Source organism: Mesoplodon densirostris, chromosome 13, assembly GCF_025265405.1.
Source record: "Mesoplodon densirostris isolate mMesDen1 chromosome 13, mMesDen1 primary haplotype, whole genome shotgun sequence".
Lineage (NCBI taxonomy): Eukaryota > Metazoa > Chordata > Mammalia > Artiodactyla > Ziphiidae > Mesoplodon > Mesoplodon densirostris.
This window is the reverse complement of record NC_082673.1, coordinates 1575359-1596505: the sequence shown is the minus strand read 5'-3', so window position 1 is coordinate 1596505 and position 21147 is coordinate 1575359. Positions and strand designations below refer to the sequence as shown.

The 21147-nt window shown below is 48.8% G+C and overlaps 1 protein-coding gene across 1 annotated transcript; it reads left to right on the top strand.

Annotated features, from left to right (window-relative positions):
• The first annotated feature begins 5646 nt into the window (after positions 1–5646).
• Positions 5647–15439, top strand: CLXN (calaxin). The gene is made up of 6 exons (XM_060116142.1): positions 5647–5795; positions 9848–10006; positions 10947–11051; positions 11704–11849; positions 12119–12223; positions 14907–15439. The coding sequence occupies exons 1-6, from the start codon at positions 5738–5740 to the stop codon at positions 14964–14966; spliced, it is 633 nt and encodes a 210-aa protein (XP_059972125.1). The 5' UTR covers positions 5647–5737; the 3' UTR covers positions 14967–15439.
• The last annotated feature ends 5708 nt before the right edge of the window (positions 15440–21147 follow it).

Below are 21147 nucleotides of genomic sequence, written 5' to 3'. Positions count from 1 at the left end.
TGGCCAGGCCGGGGCAGCCCCTCTCACTTCTGCCCGCATCCCGCTGGCCAGGACCCGGTGATATGGTCCTGTCTTGATGCGAAGGGCTGAGGAGGGTGGTCTCCCCACAGGACCAGGAGGAATATTAAGGGTACGCTGCTAACCATCACCCTGTATGTCTAACACGTCTAAGCTTATGGTGCTTGATCAACCGTGTTTCAAGAGCAAAATGCTGAGTCCCTAAATAATAGAGATGCCAAAGAAAGTATATTCTCACACAAAAGGAAGTAATAAATAAAAAGACTGTTCTATTGAAAATAAAGTGTGACGCTGTGAAGCTCTGACCACAGTGAAAAAACAAAACAAAACCCCCTGAGTAAGGCTACAGAGATATAGCACCAGACAATGAAGTCAGTCATTTGTAGGCTTCAGTGAGGAAGTTAATTCAAAGTGATCAAAGTCAGTAGTGTAGTCAACTCTATAAAAACGGAGACTTAAAATGCTATGGAACTTTGACAATAATTCACAACGAGGGAGGGTGGGGACACGTGGACCCTTTTGTGCTGCACTGATGCTGACTGTTCGGAACACCGCAGAGAATGCAAACACTCTCAAGGTCCAGGATGAGCTGTGAGTCATCTGTTTTCCTCAAAGACAGGCATTCCAGCTTTGCCTGCATTTTCTGTGATGTGCAACTCAACTAACAGATGCTGGTGCCACTTCCGGCAGGGGGAGGGGTGGATGAGCAGTAAAAACTCAACAACCCACTGAAGACAAACACGCTCAGGAAATTTGGAATGGATGGCCGCTTCCTAATCTGATGTAGGACATCTGTGAGAAATCGACAGCAAACAGCACGTGTGATGAGAAACAATGGGCACCTTCCCTCCAACACAGGAAGCAAAGCGAGGGTCCGCTCTCCCCACTGCCCTTCAGCTTCACGCTGGAAGGGGGCAAAAGCAGGACCTTGCTTTGTTCCCTGGGCTGGAGGGAACGTGCCCGATACTGATTTTAAAAGGCATACAGATGGGAAAAGAAGAAGTAAAAATCCCTTTATTTGTAGAGAACACGATCATCAAGGTAGAAAATCTTAAATAATCTAGAAAAAATCTAGTAAAAGAATATATGAGTGTAGCATGTTTCCAGCATACAAGATCAGTGTACAAATATCAATTATATTTTATGTACTATCAAAGAACAATTGCAATATTAAACATTGCATTTATATTAGCATCAAAAATACTATGAATACATGTACACACGCTCCGATGTGTACACTTAAAACCTCAAAACAATGCTGAGAGAAACTAATGAAGACCTACATAAATGGAGAGATGTACCATGCCCATGGATCAGAAAAATCAATACCTTAGTGAAGACGTCAATTCTACCCAAATTGCTATATAGATGTGATGCAACCCCTCAGCAGGATTTTGTTTCTTTGGAAATTGACAAGCTGATTCTAAAAGTCATATGAAATGAAAACAATGTTAATTAATCAAAACAATTTTGAAAAAGAACAACATTACAGAATTTACACCACCTGATTTGAAGATTCACTATAAAATTACAGAAATGAACACAGTGTGATACTGGCAAAAGAATAGCCACAGTGATCAATGGAACAGAATAGATAGTCCAAAACTAAGCCCACACTATATAACTATTTGACAAAAATGCCAGAATAATTCAATGGAAAATGAATAGTCTTTTATATAAATCAGATACCCATATGAAAAACAAGGAACACTAACCCTTACCTCAGACACATACAAAAATTAACTGAAGGAAACCAGCGGTCTAAATGTAAGAGATAAAACCATAAACCACGTAAAAAATACAGGAAAAAAAGTCTTTATGGCTTTGGATTAGGAAAATATTTTTAAGTAGCACACAAAAAGCATGAACCATAAAATTAAATTGTGGTAGATTGAACTTCATCAAAACTCAAAACTTTTGCTTTTCAAAGGCCACTAGTAAAAGAATAAAAGTCACAGGCTTTATTCTGATAACAGTATTCCATTCCTAATACATAAAGAATACTTACAACCTAATATTAAAAAGAAATTCAATTCAGGAGTCATAAGGAAACGCAAATGAAAATCACAAGGAGTCTGCACTATACACCCACTAATGACCAAACTCAAGAAGGATGACAATCCTGAGTGCTGGGAGGACTGGGTGCACGGGAGCCCTGGGCAGGTCCCAAGTCCCTGGGGACAGCACAGTGGCCAGAGCCAGGCTCTGGGCCCGGGACCCAACGGGCCACAGGAGGGAGCCCAGTGGGTTCCTCAGGACATCATGGGCAGCTCCAAGAGGCTTGGAGGGTCAGCTCCCTTACTCAACCTGCTGACTGATTACTGCTGTCAGAGTAATTATTTACCACAGGCCACTCCGTAGCTTCCAGCATCAGAAGCATATGTAAGACGTGAGGGCCCCAACCTCAGCAGACCTCGGGTATCTGCCTTCCCCACCAGTCGCTTGCTTAAGGTTCCCAAAAATTACCTAGAGATGTGTTAAGAGCAGTGAGTGTTTGGTGTGGATACTCGGAAAATGTCTTCTTCGCTCCCCAGCCCTTTAAAGGCCCTGTTGTACATTCACAGGGGTCTCCAGGACGGGGGCTGTGGACGAAGGGGCTCTGGGTTCCTCCCGCTCAGGCGACTTCTCTCCCTGAGTGTGGACCACGGAGCCTGGGCTGTGCTGGCAAACGCAGAAGGACGACAGACAGGTGACAGACAGAGGGATTCAGAGATAAAACAGACACAAATACGGGGAGAGAGGGATCATGTAATTCACAGTCCAGTGGGGAGGAGAGATCAGAGAAAGAGAGTCATCGCTCGTCGTGGCAAGCGCTGGAAGGGCAGTCCCGAGGCAAAGGAGGAGGACAGGGGCAGGAGGGATGTGGCCTCTGAAGAGGTGCCTCAGGGCACGGGGTGAAGGCCTGGCAGCAGTCCTGGAGGGAGACGCCCCGTGCTGTCAGGGGGGCTGGGGGAGCGGCGCAGGGAGAGAAAGCGGTGAGAGACCAGAGGAGGAGGGTCACCTGCACGAAAGGTTGGCTCAAGTCCCCACAGAACTTCCCATTACTCGCCCTATAACATAAAACTGGTACAAATGAATATAAATTATGTAGATAACTAACCTTTATATTTTCCTTTCATTAAAGTAATTTCATAATAGACTTGTAACATACTTGGAAATCAATTCTGTGATGTCATTTCCCACAGCTTCCAAACACCTCCATCATAAAAGGTCCACATTGAAGGAAACACTTTCATCAATTCAACGTCCAAGCTCTTTATTATGGCAAAATTCCAATTAATTGTGAGTCTAAGAGAAAACTGTTTGCACACAAAATTAAAGGAAGCAGTTATAGCTTTCATAGTCACTTTAACGTACTTTTGTATTCACAAAAGCATCCATCTCAAAGCTGCTTGAACTCTGGTAAGTTCTATAATCACTTCATGCACAGCACAAACTCAGCCCAGTTTTTGATTATTCTATTACTGATTGATTTGATATGAGGTAACTGTTGAGGCCTAATTGCCTCTCTTGGAAAAAGCCCTTGGAACGCAATGCTGCATCTCCTCCACACAAGCAACTAAACCTATGGACAGAAACTACAACCGGCTCTGAGATGCACTCAGCAGACTCTGTCAGGCCCACAGCTCATTCTAAGGTCTAAAAATATTAAGTTCAGAATGTCACAAGAATGTAGAGAACGCTCTGAATTTTGCCAGTATGTGGACAAAAGACGCCCCTAGTAAATACCTGCTTTCCCTGAGAAAGGTTTGCAAGACCGTATGGTGAGGCCAGTTCCACAATGCTCTCAGAGACACAAGAGAGATGCTATGGTGAATTTGTAAAGTTTTGGCTAAAAGAATAACATAGAAGAAAGACCTGGGGGAAGGGGGGCTGGGAATAGGACGCGTCACCAAGGTCTCCCGGCAGGTGCAGGATCTCTGCTGCTAGAACAGACCTGACTCTTAATCAGCCTCCTGTGGCACTGCCCTTTCATTAGCTTTTCCACTTTAAGGGAACACAGATGGCGGGGCCCAGGCCTGAAGCTTATGAAGAACGGATTTGCTCCCCAAAGGTGCTCGAGAAGCTTCCAGTGCATGAGGTCTGCCCAGACGCCTGAACTCGCCCAGCGAGGTGCTCCTACCCGTGGAGGCTGCTCCCCAGACACGCCAGCAGGGAGTCTGTTCAGCACACCTGGTAGGGACGGGAGTGGCCCGTGGCTCCTCTTCTTAGCCCCTGACAGCCACGCTTTGGGCTGCTTGTCTTTATAACGAGCACCCCAACAATCTCTAAGGGCTAAATATTTGCCACAGCTCTGGCATCTGACAAATCACTAAGGTCTCGCAGTGCATGTATCAGAATACACCCATCCCCATTTGTTCCCTACAGTCCTATTAGAAACACCGCACCTGCCGGACAAGGGCACGAACAGGAATACCACTGAACCGCTAACTGTTGCAATCTCACATTCACTATCACTTCATATTAGTTAACAGTTCTCAGGCAATTTGCTTCAGGATAATACGGTGCCTGCCCGCCTTCCCCAGGCATCCTCAACCCTGGATTCAAACAGCGTCCCAGTCCTCCATTCAACAAACAAATGAAACAAGGAAAGAGAATCAGAGACCTCATGTGAGGTTGTTACATACGGTTGGCAGAATTTTTCTGCTTTCAGTTTAACAATGACAGTACACACACTATAGAATAATTTGTATTCAAAAGTATTTTGCCTTCGGAAGCGAAACAAGTGACATGTTGAAGAATATTGTAGGTTTTTTGCTCCTGGCTGAACTAACGCATGTTATCGCTGTCTTAATTCAAAGAGGGTGTTTCATCTGTGTTAAGAGCAGAAAGTCCTCTCATAGTAAAGATGTAAGGACTAGCCTTTGTTTGCAGTCAAAGAACCTGTCTCTCAAATAAGTAGAATATCCATTTTACTGGGACATTTTCCAGAAAAGCAAAGTCAGGCTGTACCCCAGAGCTAGTGTCAGCTGTCAGCTCGTCTTTATTTGGGAGGTTGCCTCTTTAACCAGCTTACAAGTTGCCAGGGGCTCTCCCCAGACTCCACAGACAGCCTCCAGCCCCGCCTCAAGAATGAATGGGGGGGGGCGGGGAACTAGTCCAAGCGCCTCTTGCTCTCTGTAACATCACCAAAAACTTGAAGATATCCTGTGGCAGACTCCCTCCTGGCAAAAGGACTGGCAACCTGAGAGCGAGCCCCTCACCCTCCCGCACCCGAAAAGCCGTCGTCTGGACCACACGTGCTCATTCCTGCAACCCCCGAGTTCCCAGACCTCCCTGAGGACCTGAAGCCTCTCTGGTGTCGCGCTCACCACCCAAGACATCCCCACAGAATTCAGCCCTGAGGACTCACGGTGCATCTCATTAAAGGGGCTGTGAACTCGAGCCAGCCACACCTGGAGGGTCACCCGCCGACGTCACAGTCGGAACGCGGTCCCAGCGCGCCTGGCCGGCCCTCCCAGGGAGACAGTGCCGGCCCGGGAGCCAATCAGCTGCCGCCCAGGCGTTGCCATGGCCACGCCGCGGGTTAGGACCTCGCCCGCCTCAGCCAGGCAGCCAATCGGCAGCCGCCTAGCCGTTGCCATGGCCACGTCGCGTGTTAGGACCTGCGCACGCGCACAGGGGAGACTCGCCGGCAGCCCCAGGCCCAGACCTCGCGAGGGTCCCGGCAGCCGCCCCACTGGACACGGGCCGCGGCCCGGTTCCCTGAGCGGCCGGCATGAACCGCAAGAAGCTTCAGAAGCTGACGGACTCCTTAACTAAAAATTGCAAGCATTGTAAGTAAGAATCAGGTGCCGGGTGTGCAGAGACTCCTGGGCCAGGTCCTGTCCTGCCCGGTGCTAGTGTCCCGCCTGCAGAGCCTGAGCGCAGTCGGAGGCCTCTCAACGCCCGACCCTAAAGAGAAGCCTGGAAGGGAACACCAGCATCAACTCCTTGGGGCGGGCACCCCCGGCACCCATGATCTTAAGTCGCATTTCCAGGTATCCAGGTATCTAGTGCTGTACCCGCACACATGCACATACTTGCTTCTCAAACCTTCTCTTAACTTACCCTTACGTTATAGAAACGTGATTTATATACCCTGGAGACACATGTGGATTTAGCTTCAGACACAGGTGGAAAACAAGCACTAAAAACCACCGAACTCAAGAAAAGTAGCCCAACCAACAGCTCTTCTTAGAGCAAATCAACTGACAAGGTCCAAGTTTGGGGAATTAACAAGAGACCTATAAGGGAAAATGGTTATCAGTGGTTGAACATCCTTAGGACAGATACGGTGAAGTGGCACAGAAACCTGTATCTCAGAGCAAGGAAATGTGCCTGGAAACCAAGGAGCTCCACAAAGCTAAAAACATGGTAAAGAATCTGTTCCCAACTCTAGACCCAACTTTCCAGCAAAGTAAAGGATTGGACTTGGCAGGTGGCAAGATGGACACCTATTGAAGACATCTGCTCCCATCTCACACATATTCTGAAAAGTGGTCCTAGAATTTCACAGGTAACTTTAAAATTATATTCGGACTGAAAAACAGGACTGCTTGGGCAAGGACGCTATGGATATGGCTTAGATGAGGGAGATATCTGATGAGCAATCTTAGAAGTTGAGTGCTGATTGCAAAACTACTGCCCCTTTGAAAAAAATAGAAGCCATAATCCCCAGACGACTCCCACTGTGCAAAGAAAGAACAAACATGTTTTGATGTCGTTCTAGAGATTATGAGATCTAGTGCCTTCTAATCATACTTAGTATCTAATATGATGAGTGGTAGGAAATCCTGTCAGGATGGTGCTGGAAATAAAAGGCTGTGAATAAGCATCTTAAACATCTAAAAAAAGTCATTCTATAAGATATTATTTGGGTTATTATAATCTGATGAGAGTTTTGTCCTGTTGTTTTTCTTAAAATACTTTCATTTCTGGGAAAAGGCCAGATCTTAAACATCTAGTAAACATTTTAAATAAACAATGCAATAACTGCTATACACAACGAACACTGAATTTGATTTAGTTCCTGTTCAAGTGAGTTTTCAATGTATTGCAGATATTCTGTGAACATATTAAAAGGTAAGTGAGGGCTTCCCTGGTGGCTCAGTGGTTAAGAATCCGCCTGCCAATGCAGGTGACACTGGTTTGAGCCCTGGTCCGGGAAGATACCACATGTGGAGCAACTAAGCCCGTGCACCACAACTACTGAGCCTGTGCTCTAGAGCCTGCGAGCCACAACTACTGAGCCCTCGCGCCATGACTACTGAAGCCCACGCACCTAGAGCCCACACACCTAGAGCCCGTGCACCTACAGCCCGTGCTCCACAACAAGAGAAGCCACTGAAATGAGAAGCCTGTGCACTGCAACGAAGAGTAGCCCCTGCTCGCTGCAACTAGAGAAAGCCTGCACACAGCAATGAAGACCCAATGCAGCCAAAAATAAAATAAATTTATAAAAGGAAAAGATAAGTGAAAACATGGCAAGAAAACCAGTCAACTCTTTTGATTTTTCTCCTACATAAAATTTTTAAAGTGAGCCGTAAGAACCTTGATGATTACTAGTTAAATTCTATAGAAATAGTGACTAATCATGGGCGTTATAATAACTTTAAGTTTCTTTAAACAGAGGACCTTTCTTCTAAAGTCAGATTTCCTTTTAGTTGCCAGGTGATAATCCCACCAAGATGAAATGGATAGAGTTTGTAGAATCAAAGAAGAAAGTATCTTAAATGGTTGTCTAGTTAATCCACCATTCTGCAGATCTGATCTGCACAGCAGACTTACACCAATCCAAAAAGATGAAAATCTATTCTCAAATTTCCTTAATTTCATTTAGTATTGTATTCTTTTTTTTTTCAATATTTATTTATTTATTTATTTATTTGGCTGCGCTGGGTCTTAGTTGCGGCACGTGGATCTTTTAGTTGTGGCATGATATAAGAAACATTTCAGCAAGAGAATTTTTTCCTATGGAAAAATTACCCATCTTGGATCTTTTGGGGAATAAATTAAGCTAATACTCTTTCATTTTTATTTCAGCTGAGAAAGAAAAATGGCTAATCAGCATCCCCTCAGCTAGCATTTCATATATGTGATCAGACTGCATCATTCTTCATGCAAGTTTTTCTTCCCCAACCATTAACATCACTTTTTATTTTTAGAGTTTTTTATTGTGGTTAAATGTACATACATAAAATTTACCATTTTAATTATGTTAAGTGCACCACTCAGTGGCACGAAGTACATTCACATTGTGCAGCTGTCACCACCATCCACGTCCAGAACTTTCTCATCTTTCCACCTGAGACTCTGTCCCCATTAAACTGTTGCTCCCCACTTCTCCCTCCCACAGCCCCTGGCACCCACTGTCTACTTTTTGTCTCTATGAATTTCACCACTCTGGGTACATCATATAAGTGAAATCATATAATATTTGTCCTTTTTCATCTGGCTTGTTTCACTCAGCATGATGTAGTCAAGAGTCAGGCAAGTTGTAGCATGAGTCACAATTTCCTCCCTTTTTAAAGCTGAATCATAGTCCATTGTATGGATGGACCACATCTTATTCATCCACTCATCCACCCATGGACACCTGGATTGCTCCCACATTCTGGCTGTTGTGACGACTGCTGTTATGAATAATGGTGTACAAGTATCAGAGTCCCTGCTTTCAATCCTTTGGGGCAAATACCCAGAAGTGGAATCACTGGATTATGTAGTATTTCTGTGTGTAATTTTTTGAAGAAGAAGTGACATACCATTCATACCATTTTCTGTGGCAAGTAAAGGCTCTTTTTAAAATTATAGCCATTACATTATTTTCTACTTTTTATCAATTTATTTACTAAATCATTTGTTTTCCAACGTTTTGAATGTTTGTCTTAAATTGTGGCACCCCAAACTGGAAATCGCCCTCAAGCCTATCCTGGCCTGCAAGCTGAGGTGGGATTTATCCATTTCTTTGGGCTGTTTTCCCTTAAATCACACAGCTTCCATCCTGGTTTTTAAAAATACTCAACCTTAATTTTGTCTTGTTTTGAAATAAGATTTTCCCCATCTTCCACCTTTACTTCATATTTAAACTCACCTTTATGTTCTTAATGCCAGACACTAATCCTTCTACCTACACACCTTGGACAGCCGATGGGGACACAATTAGCTCAGTGTTTACAGCACCGCCCTCTATGCAGTCGTGTGTATGCAAGCATGCATGTGTGTGCACACCCTTTAGACAAAAAAGTCCTCCCTCCAAAGTGCTGCAGCATGGATGCCTGTTAATTTCCATCCCTCACAGCGAGAACCTTACTGGGTGCTAGAATATGCTTAAATCCTTCTTTATTGGAAAATAGGCGACTCTGATTTCCAAAATCTGGCTCACGGCTTCACGAAGGCTAATGTGAGATGAAAGTTATTGCCTGGTTTGGGGGAGGCTGGTATCTATTTCCAGGGAAAAGTTAAACTGTAAATCTTACGAATGCCTATAATCAAAATGCTGGGGGAAAGTTACCATTTTTAACATCACCATGGTTACTTAGAATCAGACCCCACAATCCGCATTCAGGTGACCTGGCTAATGTTATCGTCCTTTTTCTACATGTGACTCTGCACCTACATCTGTTTGGAGGGAAGGCTGCTGCCCTTACTTCAGTGGGAACTTCTGGGTAGTGACCACCCTCTGTTAACTTGAGGGTCACGAATCTCAAAAGAGGATCGTCTGCTGTTGACAGCTGCCCATTGATGATTCCAGTGTTGTTTGTCTACAAAACTCATTTGTGCAAAGTTTAAGTTGGACATTAAAGATTCAAAGGCGTTTTTGTTATATCTCAATTTCATTCTTTCACAGTTACTAAATTGGAAGTGAAATGCCTTATCAATCTTTTCTATCACTTGGTGGGTGATGTGAGAGAGCGGCAGGGCGTGGTCGTCGGGCTGGATCGGAGCGCCTTTCGGAACATCCTGCACGTGACATGTGGGATGACGGACGACATGATCATGGACAGAGGTGAGCGACGTCAGTGTCTAGGCGGGCCAAATCCAGCAATAACTGGGAAAATCAGTTGGGAGTTTGGACAAACTCTGGGTGGGAAGCTTCATGTTCTGTGTTCCCAAATCCATTTGAACATAAAAATTTAATTTTTATATTCATAGGGAAGCATGGTAGGGAAGAAGATAGAGACCACTCTTTTTGTGTATTTAGGAAGAGGACAAAGTCAACTTGAATAACTAGGTTTCCTTTCTTTACATCAGAAAACCAGAACTATTTATATTTCTACTTAGTAAATAGAATAATAAATAATAGTTTTAAAAGGACATTTAAATTTCCTTACATCATCAAGAGTATTCCAATAAAAATTAAGATATAGGGCTTCCCTGGTGGCGCAGTAGTTGAGACTCCGCCTGCCGATGCAGGGGACGCGGGTTCGTGCCCCGTCCGGGAGGATCCCACATGCCGCGGAGTGGCTGGGCCTGTGAGCCATGGCCGCTGAGCCTGTGCGTCTGGAGCCTGTGCTCCACAACGGGAGAGGCCACAACAGTGAGAGGCCCGTGTACCACACACACACACACAAAAGATATAATCTTATCTATCATGTAATAGCAGTACTTTTCTTGGGTAACAAAATATAAAATTATATGTTTTATGTTCATATATCAACAAATTTAATGTACCTATATGTGTATATGTTCATTGTTGATTCATGTATTTAGATATTCAGAATTTATTGGTTCCCACAAAGTATAAAGGGAAAATGTGAAAGCTTAAGTAAAAGAGTTTTCCAATGTTATGACATCTTAGTTTCCTCCTTTCTCAAATGAGTACATGGGACCATAAGGTCGTGAAGTTTTGCCTAAATTTCAGAAGTGTGTAGTGCCCGTGCGGGTCCATCACTGAGAATAGAAACGCAGCACAAATGTCATATTTCACTTCTCTCGTTTTTTTTTAGTATTCCGAGTGTTTGACAAAGACAATGATGGTCGCATAACTGTATCAGAGTGGGTTTATGGATTATCAGTGTTTCTTCGAGGAACTCTGGAAGAAAAAATGAAATGTAAGACTTCATCTTATCCTATTGGTTTATACTTTATGATAAGTACATCTAAAGAATGTAAATCAATGTCCTCCAGCCCAGCCAGTGGCTGGGTTTGTCTGTTGTTTGCTTGGTGTGAATTCCCATCAGCCTCTTTTATGGAGCAAGTTCAGGTCAATAATAAGGGTTGAAAAAAATTAATAAAAAGGCAAATCAAGAAATTCTGAGGCGGAATCCATGCCAAGCAAGACCACAGAGGTGTGTAGTGCACATGCTGACCACGTACACATGTGTTTAGGTATTAAGTGTTTTACATATTTTGTTACTCAAATTGTCATCATACAGCATCGATTCAAGTTTCTGATTCTTAGCTAATTCCTAATTCATCCCAATGAACTCTGTTTAAGAGGCACATTTCAATCCATTTTCCAAGGTTTTCACGATGAGAATGGTAAGTTGTTGTCCCTTGGCCTGCTCTTTGAAGCTAAGTGTAGGAAACTTTCTGAGGATTGTTGAGTCTATTCAGTAAGCAGACATCAGGCGTTTATTAGGGGAATTGATTGCACTGAGGCCCGAGGCTTGATCAAAACACCACTGGAGCCCTGGGCCTGGACCAGCATCAGAGCCAAGGCTGCCTTCCTGGCCGCAGCACATTCGTACTTCTTTCTTGAAGATTGCTTTGACGTGTTTGACTTGAACGGCGACGGCTTCATCTCGAAGGAGGAGATGTTCCACATGCTGAAGAATAACCTCCTGAAGCAGCCGTCCGAGGAGGACGAAGGAATCAAAGACTTGGTGGAAATAACCCTGAAGAAAATGGTACGATGGGTAATTTAGAGTTTTCTCGTGAAATCCACAGATATGGGGTAGAAATAAGAATTCAAATTAGAGTAACTCTCAGTTTCCTGCCTGGTGAAAGACAGCACTCGGACTGTGCTCCTTTATCATAATATGACAGTTTCTTTCAATTTCAGTACTTAGCCTCATACTTTTCTGACGTCTTCTTTGTGAACACTGGGCCATGAGAAGACAGTGTGTGTTTGTGTTGTGTTTTCCATGTTAACTGCGGTGTGGCCGGTCGCCCCCAGGACCACGACCACGACGGGAAGCTGTCCTTCGCAGACTATGAACAGGCTGTGAGGGAGGAGACTCTTCTGCTGGAAGCGTTTGGACCGTGTCTTCCTGACCCAAAGGTAACGGCACTACGTTCACAGAACAGTGACCAAAATGTCATGTAGGAGCCACAGCCCAGGACTTCTTGGTTTGGCAAGTGGTCCGATGACTCACGTTCGCCCGCAGAGAACAGCTTCTAGAAAGAGAAAGGCCGCCTCGGAAGAGGGGCTGGTTCATGCCACTGTACTACTGTAGCCAGGTGCGACTTTTTCATTCACTGACCTGTTTTTTCCTGTAAGAAACGATTATGGAAGCGTAATGTGGGCCAGAAACCCGGATGAAACGCTCCAGGGCCGCCCTCAAGAGCAGGGAAAAGCCAACACAAAACTAGTCACACAACAGTGTGATAACCGTTATTATTACACTAGTCAGTGCCTGGAGCAATGCTCCATCTCTGCCAGCGGTGCCAAAAGTGCTGCGCCTGTGTGGTTTCACTCCATCGCCTGACAACCTTAGGAAGTAGGCAGTACTATTGTCGTCATTGTACAAACGAGGAAACCGAGGCCAGGAGGGTTTAGGCAACTTGTCCTAGGTCACCGGGGCCCTGGTGCTGGAGCTCAGGGAGGTATGTGTAGTCAAGAAGGAGCATGGAAACCGGCTGCAGGGAGATGGGGCGATCACTGGAGGGACAAGGAAGTGTCCCTGGGTCTTTGCGGACACAGCGGTCGGCCAGATGCACAAGGGGGAGAAGGGCCCAAGCAGAGAGAAGGACATGCATGAGCGAGGGGTGGGGGGGATACAAAGGAACCTGTATTAGAAGAGCCTCTGGGGTCACGAGACTGGTGATGAGGCTGGAAGACACAGAGGGCCACGTCCGTGGAGCTCGGAGCTGGTTTTTCTTGAAGGTCGTGAGGAGTTGTTGGAAGATTTTAGGCAGATGGAGTGATGCGATATATAAATATTACCCTATACCCACCCACCCCAATCTCCAGTCTGTCTCTCCAGCTGCCTTCTTAACATACAGAGTAGATGATCTCAATAAACTCTGGATTTCCCCCCAAACTTGCCCCTCCCCCAGCCTCCCCTAACTCAGTAAGTGACACCCCACACACTCAGGTGTTCAGTCAAAACCCTAGGAGTCATCCTTAACCTCTCTCTTGTAACACTTTCCGCTACTCTTTCAAAATAAGCCCTTGAATATAATCTCTTCTCCCACGTCTGTTGGCCACCAGCCTCCATCAAGTCGCTGTCATCAGTCACCCAGCCCAGGTCATGCTTCCACTGCTGTTCCCCTACTGACTGTCCTCCACAATATCCAGTACATGTAAGAACACAAAGGCTCTCATGCCCTTCTTGGGCTCGAGCCCCTCCCCAGTGGGCCCTGAAGTCTGCATGAGGCCCCTTTCTCTCTTTCCAGCCACGTCTCCTGCTGTGTCCTGTCCTCTCTTCCCCTGGAGCCCCCCCGGCCACCTACCCTGCCTCCCTGGTGCCCTTGTGCTCACCGTGACCGCTGCCCAGAACGTTTCCCCCAGACCTCGCCTCGTTCAGTCTCTGCTCAGAGGCTGTTGGTCATCTTCACTTCTCCTCCATCCCCGACCCTGCTTCCTTTTCTTCATAGTTCTTATCATCACACAGAACGTATTTACTCACTATTGTCTGTCTCAACGTGTAGATGTAGGTCCCTAAGGCAGGAACTTGGAGGGTTTTCACCATATTTCCTCACATGTACTGTGTAGCACATGGTGGGTCCCTAGTAAATGTTGAGTGGATGGATGGATGGATGGATGGATGGATGGATGGATGGATGGATGGATGGGTGGATGGATGGGTGGGTGGATGGATATGTGGGTGGGTGCATGGGTAGATGGGTGGACAGGTGGATGGGTGGATGGATGGGTGGATGGGTGGACGGGTGGACGGGTGGATGGACAGGTGGATAGATCGGTGGGTGGGTGGAGAGATCTCAGAAGTGCCTGATGGAGAGTCCTGGATCTATGTCCTTCCATCTCCTCAGAAACTCTATCATTTACCTTCATCTTTACCCTACATCTTCAACCTCCTTCCTCACTGCTAAAACCTTCCCACCAGAATTTAAAGACCTAAACCTGTCACATCTGACAAACAAAAGGGAAGTAATGGAGGGAGGGAGGGAAGAAAAGGAGAGAACTTCCCCTAATTCCACACCTGCTTTCATTTCCTGTCCAAGGCTTGTTTTGTCACAGCCAAGCATCTTGGACGAATTGTCCATATTTATGACCTACACGACCATCGCTTCTTCCCGCCCCCTCTTGCAACAGCTCTTGCCGAGGTCACCCCCGCCTTGTTGAGAAAGCCCAGGTGGTAGTCCCTTGGGTTCTTGTCTTACTCGACCTCGTCCCTCCCCCACCCCCAGCTCTCCGTCCAGAGCCTCCCGCTCCAGGAGGCATCTCCCTCGCCGTGCTGAGCTCCCTGGACCCCCGACGTGCACGCACTCCTGCAGCCCCCACTGCACTGAGCTGAGCTCCCAGCTTCTGGCCAAGAGCCTAAGCTCATGGCGGGGGCTCCTGGGAGCCAGGCCATGTGGTCTCGCCCACCCTGCGGGCCCAGAACCAGCGCTGGGCTGGAGCGGAGTCCGCGCCTGCGGGTGAACACGCAGCCCCCCAGGTCCCCAACCCCACTCTTCCTCGGTCACTGCCTGTCTCTTCGGATGTTAGGAGGCCTAAGGAACATTTTTTGTTTATTTTTTTGAAAGTCTGTACTAATTTGAGCACTTTCATTTTGCAGAGCCAGAAAGAATTTGAAGCCCAAGTATTCAAAGATCCAAATGAATTCAATGAGGTGTGAATTCCTAAATGTCTTGTTGTCTCAAGTGAGTAGAAAAAGAGGCTCATCCGTGTTGTGTATTTTTCCTGCTTAGCTCAGAAGGTGATGGTGAATTGCGTGTTTGGTGAGAGGGGTCAGGGCTGACTAACATATATCATTCAACTTTGGTGTAAGATGCCACTAAGCTAGACGAAGACAAGGAGTTCCTTATTAGCTGTGGTTGGGTTTGGCCAGACGAGTGAACACTGCAGAGACAGGTTATCACCTAGACTGTCTGTTGACACATAACTGTCATAAAATGTTTGTATGAATGAAATGAATAGAGAGACTATATCATCATGAGTTATTTTCCTCACGTCAGAAAGATGCTGGGCACACGTTTAAAAATCACTGAAACTCTTGTCTCTTCCTCCCACCCTCCCTATCCCACGGGGATATATGTATGCATATAGCTGATTCACTTTGTTATAAAGCAGAAACTAACACACCATTGTAAAGCAATTATACTCCAATAAAGATGTTAAATAAAAAAATCACCGAAACTACTGAATTTCCTTTGGAGCAGTAAATAATCAAGATGGCATCCAGAGCACAATGATTCTGGCATTTAGCATTGAAACATCTTTCTGCTGGGCCCTGAGGAAGATTCAGAGACACGGAACCTGTCTTCATACGATCTGTGCTACTGTTGGAGGCGTCTGAGGGCACAGCCCGCTGCCCAGAGCGGCCCTGGGTAAACATCAGGGATGGACAGTACCGCGGGACACCAGGAGGCGAACCCATCTGTGGGTGGGCGGAGGCGGGACGTGCTCTTCCCTGGATCTGAGGGCCGAGGCCTGGGTGCAGCTCTCAGCTTCCCTCTGGAGTCAGCCGGGTGCCTCCCTTGCCGGCACATGCGGAGCTCCCTCTCTGCCTGGCTCTGCTGTGTCTCCACCTGGACCCCATTCTTGGTCCCCATCCCCCGCCCTGCCCCTCAGTGCATTCCCCCCACACCTGGGACTCCCCTTGTGCAGCCCCTCGTCTGGGGTCACATCACTCTGCGCCCACTGGCCAGGAAGCCCTGAAGACAGCCCTGCCTTCCCCCTGCCCCCCACTCTCCAGCGGGTGCCCCTGGGCATCAGGTGGCAGCTTGAGAGAGAAGGGCTTGTGAGGCTCTTTCCCTGCCGTTCGCATTTGGATATTCCCATATTTTTGCTGTTACAAATACTTCCCGAAATGAACTGTCCTTGTAGATAAATCTCTTCACATGCATCATCGCTTACTTACTTGGGGTAACTTTGTAGAAGTAGGAATGCTGGCTTTCAGGCCTGCATCATTTTGAGATTTCCAGCGCATGTGACCTCACACCCTCCGGGAAGGCCGGCTGGGCCAACGCAGACCCCGTCCCTGTGCCGCACCGTCTTTTAACTTCTTTGCCAACGCGTGGGCCCTAACTGACCGTGATTTGAACTCCTGATGCAAAGAACTAATGCTTTGCGTCTGTCCCTAAACGTCTTGTAGGTTGGGTACAAATTGACTTCCACGTGGATAACCCTGTTTTATTACTTTATTTAAAACTAAAAAAAACCTTTAAAACAATTCTCCGTAATTGCGGTGGAACTGAAGAGGGTGCCAGCACCTGGGGGAGAAGCCACAGCCTCCCGGGCAGCTCAGCGCACGCCCTGCCCCCTGCCCCTCTTCCAGACCTGCCCCAGCCGCCTCCGCCTGCACCTTGCTAGAGTCCCGGCCTCTCTTCATGCCACCACTGTGGTGACTCAGAGGACTTTAGCACCAAGGAGTCACTCGACTCCAGGGCAGCTCATCCGAGTACCCGCATCCCTCTGAGGACCCCTGTGTCCTCGTGCTCCGCGCTGGGCCCCACTGCCGACCTCCGCCCAGGCTCAGCCCGTCCTGCCCGCTCGGCACTGCGCCTGCCTCGGGGCGGCGGGGTCGGGCTGCGGGAAGCGGTCATAACCTGGAGAGTTGAACGCAGCCTTCCTCTCACTGGCTCCTCTAAGCAGGGCTTCCCTCCCCTCCCACCCACCCACCCACCCCCACCCCGCGCCCTGGGAGGCCCCTCTGGGGGGCTGCATGGCCTCCACGCAGCACAGAGAGATTCTGTTTGGGAAACAATCCTTTTGTTTTTCAACTACAGGATTTGAAAGCTATCACTGAAAACTGGTAGTCCTGCATTCTTAACCTGCAAATATCTTTGGGAACAAGATTGCACTTGTGAGAAGCCAAGCCTGCAATTGCCTGCATTATAAAATCATCCAAAACATTCATGAGTCCCACCTCGGGCTAAGCCGGGAAGGGGGGTGGTAACCCAGCCTAAGTCTAAGTCAGCCCCTGGCCTCGCCTGGTCCGCAATGTGGATGAGGGCTCCGCGCCCTGCGATGCCCCTGCCGTCCCCCCAGCGCCGGGCATCCCTGTGACGGCCCCTCCCCCCGGCCCAGCAAGAGTTATGTCACTCTGAATGAAAGGAGATTGTTCAAGGGAATTCCCATCGCATACTCTCGGAAACTGTAAAGACAGCCGTGTCTAGAGAAGGTTCCTCCAGGTGCACCTTCCCTGATGTGTTTTCTCACCGCCCCCAACCCTCCCAGTTGTCAGGGTTCACGTGGGGCTGCTATAAAAGATACATAACGGAATAGACTTGTCCCCAGACTAGCGTTCGTTACGATGCACTGACGGTGCAATCGCCTGGCAATGCCCAGAAAGGGCAGAAGTCGCGTGCGTCCCCCAGCTCAGGGGCGGCGCTCCATCCAGGTGGAGCACAGGACCTCCTGAAGTGTCGCCAGTCTCGGTCTCCACTGAAGGAGGAGCCGTCCCCAAACACACCTGAGAGCCAGCCAGGAGGTGCCCACTTCCCAGCAAGAGGAGGGGCGGCCGGGCTGGGGACAGCCTGGAGACTCCACATCGCCTCCCCACAGGCGTGCACTGCTCAAGGTCCCCGCGTCCTAAGCGTGGCTTCCTGTGCCCTGTGCCACCCACCGAATCCACCAGGAAAACGCTCCTCCCCCGAGACCCGCATCCCCTGTCTGTCTCCACTTCCTGCTGCCTGGCCGGACTCGGCACCCCTGCGGGAGAGGCTGTCCACCCAGAGGGCGTTTGACAAAACTGGGTGGCATCCAGGTCATCCTGCCCCGGGCCTTGCGCACCCGTTTCCTGTCCCCACCCCCAAGTCTGGTGTGGAAGAGGGCACAGTGGCTCAGAGCCCAGGGCGGCGAGCAGGGACAGATCAGGCAGAGGGATGGGCACGACCTCTCTCCAGGGGCAGCAGGGGCCGAGCCACCGCCTCCTTGTGGGAGCGGTCAGCCTGGAGCTCAGGCCCGTCCAGAGACTAATGACAACCATCTGGTCCCTAATAACCTTTAGATACAACGGAGTCAGAAGAGGAATAAGACAGTCCCTGTGACCTCAGTGACACACCATACAAAACCCCAACAAGCACTTTTGCTTGAGGTGTCACGCTAAATGCTATGCGATCACCCCACGCTTCCCACTCGGTCCTGGGGGCAACCAAGGGCATGACCTCTCATCTCATCTGAGATCCACTGTCCCTCCAATGGAGGAAGTCAGGGTTTAGGGAAGTCAAGAAACTTCCTCCACGCGCCAAAGTGGTGCAGAGCCAGGCCACACGCAGCCCTTGCCTGGTTCTAACGGTAAAGGCCTTTCCTCACGGTCGTGGACGGGGACATCTAGTCTTCTTGCCGCTCAGGGTGACTGAGGACAGCTCCCTGCAGAGGCTTCCTGGCGGCTGGGCCGCCACGTGGTTTAGGCGCACAGGTGGGACCGCTGAGCCTCTCCAGGGCTCTTCATGTCAGAAACACCTGGGAATGTTCTTTCTTTCATGGAATTTCCAATTTGCATGTAAAGGCGCCCGTTTCCGGAACCAGGAGCAGTCAGGACACTAGGCTGGGCCCCGCCCAGCCACGAGGGCAGCCACACACAAAGGGGGGTGGGAGGAGAGGTGAGGCCACTGCGGGCTGCTGGGGGGACGGCAGAAGTCCTCTGGGATGGGGAGGGCTGGACCCCTCACCGAGGCCAGGGCAGCGTCAGAGAGATTTCCATGTGGAGAAGCAGATGCCAAGGAGCCGAGGACACGGGATCCAGCAGCAAACGCAGAAGTGGTGACGGGGCTCTCGCCAAGTGCCAGGAAGCAGCCCAAGGACCCCAGCCGTGGGGAAGGGCAGGTTTGCGCCAGGCCCCGACTGCGGTCCTGCTCTGACGGCCCGACACGGGCCACGTGGACTTGAACATCTGACAGAAGTGCAGAGTGATTTGTGGACGGTGGGGGCCAGAGTGTGCACCGTGCATCGAGATTGAGAGGGGAAGCTGTGGTCCCCTCAGGCCAGTGCGATCGGGGCTGTCCTGGCAAAGCTGGGCCTACGGTCACCCTGCGCACAGGCTACCGATTACCCCACAAGTGCAGCTCACAGAAAGTGGGAAAAGCGCCTACTCTCTCTGCCTCCACTTCACCTCACAGGGTCTTTGAGAATGAGTAAGAATAAGCCTACGGTGCCGTTTGGTAAACTGTAAAGTGTGATATGAATACGAGATTAATAAAGGTATGTGGTGGACATGGGGGCCAGTGTTCTCACCAGGGGCTCGTAGGTGATGAATAAATAAGAACACAGGCAGGGCTTCCCTGATGGCGCAGTGGTTAAGAATCCGCCTGCCAACGCAGGGGACACGGGTCCTAGTCCTGGTCCGGGAGGATCCCACATACCGCGGAGCAACTAAGCCCCTGCGCCACAGCTACTGAGCCTGCGCTCTAGAGCTCACGATGCACAACTACTGCGCCTGCGTGCCACAAGTACTGAGCCTGTGAGCCACAACTACTGAAGCCCGCGTGCCTAGAGCCCATGCTCCGCAACAAGAGAAGCCACTGCAATGAGAAGGCTGTGCACTGCAACGAAGAGTAGCCCCCGCTCACCACAAGGAGAGAAAGCCCGCGCGCAGCAACAAAGACCCAACACAGCCAAAAATCAAATCAAATAAATAAATAAATTTATATTAAAAAATACAGGCAGCCTTGACTTGAAGAACCCAGCTCTGGGCACTCCCTGTGGACAAATGTGGGGCCTCACTTAAGTGATGAAGCCAAAGGTAGATGAAGGATGTCTCTAGAAATACCTTCAATAATCTAATGTATTTAGAGAAATGAATCTCATGAAGCCAGGATAAAACTCCAATGGAAGCATCACTATGATTTTCATTAACATGACACTCTTGGAGTCTTGTTTTAACGAAATTGCCCCCCTGTTAACACACACACACACACACACACACACACACACACACACCACCCTCATCACAGACTCACAGAAACATACAGTAGTTTATTCCCTTCAAGAGGAACATTCGAGTCCCTTGACTTTTCCTCTCACCCCAAGACGCCACTAAGCCCAAAGCAGTCAGCACCGTCCGGCTGACGTCTCTCCCTGACAAACCACACTCAAAGCTCCATGTGCTTGCTGCGCTGTCTCTAAGGTGCTGAAATATTACAGAGGAATTAACAGGATGTAGGGTTTGCGTGAAAGCACAAGAGCCTAAAAGCCCACTGAGTAAACATGAGCTTGCGTCCAAGATATGGGAGCTCGAACCAGCCAAGTTCATACCTGGGTCTGCTTGCCGTGTTCCTAAACGGGACAGTGTAAATTGGACTAAGTGCAGAACAGGCTTCTTGCCTCCTTGAATTTCTGTATATGACTTGGTGCTGATTTTGACTCGTAAAATTCAGGAAGGAACACAGCAGCCCTAGAAACTAGGGTCAGTCGTCAGTGGGGAAGTGGATGCACCTCCTTCTTGCCAAGGACTCTGAAAACCCTCCTGCTGGTTTGTGCACGGTGCCCCAGGTCCGGTGTCTGCAGACCACAAGCCAGGTGAGAAGAGTCCCACTGCCCCACCTGCAGGGAGCACAGAGTCCAGGAAACCGGAGCCGCTGTTTTCTCGGAAAGAAGGAGGTGGGGAGGGGGCGATGGAGGGAGAGGAGGGCCGGGAGGAGGGCATTCCCGGACTGGGAGCACCGTTTTCACAGCGAGAATTTGTTTTAAAGAAAACAGGTAAGATGGAGAGTTAAGGGACAGCACGTCCCCCCCTCGCCGTGCCGGGTAGGAAATCCTGGCCGTGCAGAGTCTCGCCACCACGGGCAGAGCAGGATGCAGAGCAGGCCGGGGCCTGCAGCCCAGCGCCAGGTATGCGGCCCCGCGGCAGGCGC

Coding starts and splice junctions, on each gene's coding strand:
- CLXN (XM_060116142.1), top strand. CDS start 5,738: ATGAACCGCAAGAAGCTTCAGAAGCTGACGGACTCCTTAACTAAAAAT. Junction 10,007..10,946: donor CGACATGATCATGGACAGAG/GTGAGCGACGTC, acceptor GTTTTTTTTTAG/TATTCCGAGTGTTTGACAAA. Junction 11,850..12,118: donor AAATAACCCTGAAGAAAATG/GTACGATGGGTA, acceptor GGTCGCCCCCAG/GACCACGACCACGACGGGAA.